At 42.0% G+C, this 6,387-nt stretch overlaps 1 protein-coding gene across 1 annotated transcript; it reads left to right on the top strand.

The window, feature by feature from the left end:
• Positions 1 to 1,855: 1,855 nt before the first annotated feature.
• On the top strand, positions 1,856 to 4,877 carry LOC117428849 (ATP synthase subunit delta, mitochondrial). The gene is made up of 5 exons (XM_034047817.3): positions 1,856 to 2,129; positions 2,839 to 2,992; positions 3,408 to 3,496; positions 4,208 to 4,343; positions 4,732 to 4,877. Exons 1-4 carry the CDS (start codon positions 2,007 to 2,009, stop codon positions 4,328 to 4,330), a joined length of 489 nt encoding a protein of 162 aa, XP_033903708.1. The 5' UTR covers positions 1,856 to 2,006; the 3' UTR covers positions 4,331 to 4,343; positions 4,732 to 4,877.
• Positions 4,878 to 6,387: the final 1,510 nt, after the last annotated feature.

Raw genomic sequence — 6,387 nt, forward strand, 5'->3', positions numbered from 1 at the left:
TGTTGGGTAATTATTTGCGGTGACGCGTTATCCGCCGAGCAGGCGTTGTATTGCAAACAGCCTGCAGGTCGGCAGTACCGGGCAGCGCCTAGACTAACCATTCGAGTACAACGACAAATATTGTGCGTGTTTTACCCTGAGGGCGTGTATTTTTCAAATGCAGCAATTTTATACAATTATTCGACATCAGAAGGGTGTGGTAAAAAAGGGTAACCTATATCAGGTAAAGGTATTTAAATGTATGTTAGTCACTGCACTGTATAGCCTAAAAAAACACCCCCACACAGACAGTAGGCCAACGCCGCACCATTCGGGCTATCTTAAGCTATAACCGACACGTTGGACACGCCCTGAGTGCCAGCCTATATAAAACACGCCCTGCAGGCTAATGCATGTAACCGAACTTTAGATGTTTTATCTTAGTAACCCAGCTTGCATTGTTTGCTACCCGTGTCTGCAACTGAAGAACAAATAAAATCTACATTGTGAACATAAATATTGTGCTGCCGGGGTTTGAGATCGTATGGACTGTATTTAAATATGCGTGCGTGTCTTTATACATTATTTATAAAGGTGGAATGGAAACACACACACAAACTCCTGCGACTACAGATTTATATTATAACAAAAACATGCAAACAAATCAATCGCCGCTCCATCTGCTGACGAAGCGAGCCTGTCACTTCCACCTACGGTTCCTCACACACTTTAGTAAATGGGGTTTTGACTTTCTATATGACACGCTTGTTGTCTTTGTGATAAAAAGCCGAGGAAGGCGGTAAAGTGGGCACCGGGATGCGGCGAACAGCTGTCAAAAATAGGCTCCATCGTCAGCGCTCTGACGTCACTGCACCTACGCAGCAATTCCACTCCAACATTCCAACACCTTCACATACCTTTACCGATATTGCGGGGGGGGGGGGGATGAGAGCGGGGAATCGCCGTGTGCAGAATGCACAGCAGAAAGGGTTATGAAAGGGGTAGGAGTTATTGTGATAACTCCCCAAATATATTCACCTCTTCATTAGTGTGTATTACGTTATTGCACATTTACACTGCCTAGCTGCGTAACTGATGTGTTTAAATTGATCAGGCTGTGATCAATATTAGAGAGTCTTATAACAATGATCACACAGGGATGGAAATATGACTCCTATTGCATAGCAGTTTCACCCATTCCATGTTTTAATATGTGCTTGATTAGCCACAGTGTATAAACAGGCTTTTTAATTTGCATGAGGATTGGAGTTCATCTCAGACAGGTGGGAATCTAATTAAGCAACACATTTATTACAGGGGACGGGGATATAATACTATAATACGAGATTCACTTGAGGCTTGTATAGTCTTTGTTGATAAACGCTTTAGGTTAAATGGGTTTACAATCCCAGCGGAAGTGAATGGCAGGACTTGATATAATAATAATAATAATAATAATAATAATAATAATAATAATAATAATAATAATAATAATAATGCACGCTCTCATCTTATATCTGGTACAAGGTTCTGTTTATAGGTGCTTTTTAGAGAGAATTGTGCTTGTATTTTAAAAGGATGTAGTTCTAAACTGCTCAGTTTTGTGTTTCGTCATGTAGGATACGTACAACGTACTGTAAATTGATTCAATTGGTGTGTGAACTGGCGTGTGATAGTCGAACCGCGCCACCTGGTGGCGGTTTATAAACAGCTTCAATGCAATCAGAATACGCTGTAGTAAGACACAAAAAGCGAGAGCCGTCAAAACTACAGCTCCCATAAGACGTTACGCCTGCTTACTGTTTGCGTGCTGGGATTAGTAGTTCATTGTTGCCTTAAAGAACTACATTTCCCATGACGCCTCGGGTCGGCCACAGAGGGTTTGTGGGTAGCTGTCTGTGTCCTTGTACGAGTTTCTGAGGCACATTGATACGAGCCTCTGTTAGTCTTTGCGGTTTCAGTGACTGAAGCTCGGTCTCGGTCTCTCTTTTGGTTTGCCCTCTTTAAATACACCGAATACCCGAACCATGTTGGCTGCCCGGTTCTTACTCCGCCGCTCCATTCCTGCATTCCGCCAAGCACGGTGCTACGCCGACGCGCCATCCGCCTCTGTGGCCCAGATGTCCTTCACTTTTGCGTCGCCGACTCAGGTAACCCAAGACCGGGGATTTGGCTAGAGAAGCAGGCCGCTTGGTGTAATATTGTGCGGACAAGTGGGAAAAATCAGATTATATCAATTTATAGAAGTGATTTGCGAGAATACGAGTTCAGGTACGCATGTTCGTAAGAAATGCATAATAATAATAATAATAATAATAATAATAATGAAAACATCCACGGTTATGAACGTGAAATCGCTTACTCGTTTTTGTTTGATAAATTGAGTTCGTCTTGCATAAATATATACATAGATCTATTATGAGAATCTCTCTCTAATTTAGTACTGTATTTTTGTATTCAGTTGATCGCATAGGGCCTTTGCAGTCTGCCGGTACTGTGTGTGAGTGTGTTTGACAGTTCAGTGTGTGCTGGACCTTCAACCTTGAGATGCGCAACATTGCTACTGCCCCAGAGACGCTGTATAAATGAGAACACACAAACTAGCATCAGAAACTTTATTTTAAATGATCTGTTTCATCCCCAAAGTACTTAAAGCATTCCTATACTTGTAACAATCTGGGGCACTTAAACCATGAAAGAGTTGCTGATTGATCAATAATGTATCATCGCGATGTGATTGTAATCCCTTCTTTTCACAGCATAGCCCAGGCTCAGCTGTGTCTGATTAAACTCCTAGTAAATCCAGGAATGGGTCAAACTGCTATGCAATGGGGAGTCTGATGCTGTTTTGCCTTGCAGGTGTATTATAAAGATGCTGACGTGAAACAGATCGACGTTCCCACCCTGACGGGCGCGTTCGGTATCCTCCCTGCCCACGTACCCACGCTGCAGGTTCTGAGACCCGGGGTGGTCACTGTGTACAGCGAGGAAGGAGCTTCAAGCAAGTACTTTGGTAAAAAAAAAAAAGACATTACTGCATCAATCAGTGCCGAAATACTACAGCCATTCCACGCACTAGGTGTGCGTCACTGATAAGAATATACATACTGCCAGGGATGGAAATAAGACTCCTATTGCACAGCAGTTTCACCCATTCCAGGTTTTACTATGAGCTTGCTTTGCCCCCAGTGTGTGTCGGTAACCAGCTCAGGCTGTGTATCAGACAGAAACCACTATTCAATGGGAGTCTTATTTCCATCCCCGACTGAGGAAATTATCAGTAGGGGACTTTGAAAAGCAACATCTTTTAACAGTGTGAGTGAGTCGCGATGTTTTCCTCTGAAGTATTATTGTACTCTTTTAATAAAATCCAGAAGCTGCCGGCACCACCCTGCTAACAGTTCTGCATGGTGTGTGCTTGTTTACAGTGAGCAGCGGTTCTGTCACGGTGAACGCAGACTCCTCTGTGCAGCTGCTGGCTGAAGAAGCAGTGCCGCTTGAAAATCTGGATGTAGCTGTGAGTACCCGCAATAGGATGCTTGCCGTCATTCGGAGTGATTCTTAATGCAATTACTTTTTTTTTTTTGGTATGTTGAGGAGTTGCTGGTCTGTTCTGGTTGCCTGCTAGTTGTAAGCTAGATCACCCAAAGTATCTTAATAAATATTTGTAAGCTCCAGCAGAGTATCGGCAGCAAAACAGAAGGAAATCCAGAACCTGCTGATCCGAGATGTCACTGGCTCTTCTAGAGAGACGCAGGCTAATCTCACCTACTTCTGTGTATGTAGGGATGGAAATAAGACTCCTGTTGCATAGCAGTTTCAGCCATTCCAGGTTTTACTGTGAGCTTCATTAGCCGCATGTATGTCTCATTAAACTCGTATTATGCTAGGTAATGGGAGTCTTATTTCCATCCCTGCAGAAACACACAGTAATAAGGAATTAAAGGTCAGTTCATGGTGACAGTGCCTGAAGTTTTATTTAATTTTTTCTTCACTTGACCTTTTAATTGAACTGCTATTCAGTGTTTAATTGGATTCACGTGCACACACAGGTTCCTCTGAAACCTATTGAGCTGGGCATCATCTAAACTCTGCACATTCCGTATTGGATTCTGAACAGCCTGAAATTACAGAAGGCTCTTCCTTGTGCACGTCAGCTTGGTAATGGACTCCTTGTATAACATCTGTTGGACGCTCGGTGTTTAATGGACTTGTCTCTGATCGCCAGGCTGCCCGGGCTAATCTGGAGAAAGCACAGTCCGAGCTGATGGGAGCTGCAGACGAGGCTGCCAGAGCTGAGGCTCAGATCAGCGTAGAGGCCAACGAGGCAATTGTGAAGGCACTTGAATAGAGACCCATTCATGGTACGTATTTCAGTGCAACAGGGATGGAGATCAGACTCCCATTGCATTGGGGTTTGATCCATTCCTGGTTGGACTATGTGTAATAGGACACACCCTGAGCTTGTTAGCGATACACTGAGGCTAATCAAGCTCTTAGTAAAACCTGCAATGGGTGAAACTGCTTTGCAATAGGAGTCTTGTGCATGTAATACAGAGCTCTGCCAGAAAAGGGAAACTCATGTTTTAAATAAAGATGTAAATCTGTTAAATAGCTTAAATGTTTATTCTATTTCAGATTAAAGGTTATTTATTCTGAATGCACTAATTTACATATGTTGTATGCCATTTCTATGCACTGTGTTTACATAGCTGAAATATTCACTGAGAACGTTTTTCATTGTAATTACAGGGAGTTCTTCGTATTGGTGTGTAAGTGGACGTTGCAGTCCAGCAATCTGTTTTTTCTTCCTCCCCCCAAGTTGCGTCGAGAAACACAAGACAACATTTGCTTTGTACAGTGGATCAAATGAATACCAATAAATTTATGTCAACTAATCTACCAGTGTCTTTGTGTCCATGTATCCTAATACTGTAGCTCAGGGATGAGCAATTCCGGTCCTGGAGGGCCGGTGTCCCTCCTGGTGTTCATTCCAACTGACCAATTAAGATTCTAATAAGCACTTAATTTGTGCAATTAAGTAATTTAGGGCACAGTTTGAACAAAAACCAGGAGGGACACCGGCCCTCCAGGACTGGAATTGCCCACCCCTGCTGTAGCTGATACAACTACAAAAAATAAATGCAGGAACATATGCCTCCACTAGGTGTCGCTGTGGTGTGCGTGTAACCCTTTTTTAGCTCATTGGATCTGTCTGTATTAATGGCTCAGTAGTACTGCTGTTTTTAGAGGATTAGGGTAAATTTGTTGCACAATAAATGTTCAAATTGGTTTCCTGCCATTGCACTACAATGTGACGGCAACACAAATATTCAGTTTAAGCACTTACGTCTTCCTGGTATCTAATAACGTCCTGTGCTGTAGGTAACACAGTCTGGTGGCAGCTAACCGCTGAACTAAGATGACCCTGGAGCACAGGAAGTGATAAGGTACTTGGAAGAAGCCCTTCAGTCCTGAGATCTATGGTGTTTATTGTAAAATAAATACAATAAAACCATTTTCACAAGACAAAGGGGCACCGGTGATCATGTAGTGCTAATAGGTCAGGGGGTAAGTTATGCAGGGCTAGAAGTTAACTTTTTAACTTCCTGGAAAGTATGTAGCAAAATGGTCTTACTCTGTAGTGGTTTATTCAACTAATAAATAAAAAAAAAAAAAAAAAAAAAAAAACAACACCTGCCTATTATTTTAAATAGACTGACTATCCCAAATGATCACATAGTAGGCCTATATTTAAATAAAGTATTTAAAGTATTTATTGAAACCACCTTGTGCTCAACTCAGTAATGGAACTAATGCAATTCCTTGTCGAAGTGTATTGTGTTTTATCCTTAAGTTCTACAAGAATGCAACCATATCTGTCATCTGAGCATTTGATATGCCATCAGTACGGTTTACCAGGTTATCTTTCATTGGTGCAAATGAAGTGTTACTCAATTATCCACTTATCTGTTTTCAGCTGTTGACTGAGATTTCGGTAACTAACACATCATACACGTTTATAAAGAGATGTTTAAAAAAAAAAAAAACACCTGGACCATATGCTGCCACTTGGTGTCGCTGTGGTCTTCTCTTAAAACTTTTTTTTTTTTTTTCTCATTGGCTCTGCTGTAGTGAGACCAGATACACCTGGGGCGTTGGTGACTAATGAAGTCCTACATTATGTCATGCTTTATTTGCAATTAAATTATGCAGGTCCAGATTTAGACAGCCTTTGCCTGTTGCACGAGTGATGTGTCTTTCCACGATTAATAATGCTGTGCTTGATTGATTGCACTTTTCCAGTCTTTAACCTTCTGTGTGTTACTGCTGTGTCAGGAAGCAATCTCTCCCACCCCAATGTGGGTGAATGTTACACAGAGAACTTTTTAAAGGAAGTGCCAACAG

This window comes from Acipenser ruthenus, chromosome 47, assembly GCF_902713425.1.
Source record: "Acipenser ruthenus chromosome 47, fAciRut3.2 maternal haplotype, whole genome shotgun sequence".
NCBI lineage: Eukaryota > Metazoa > Chordata > Actinopteri > Acipenseriformes > Acipenseridae > Acipenser > Acipenser ruthenus.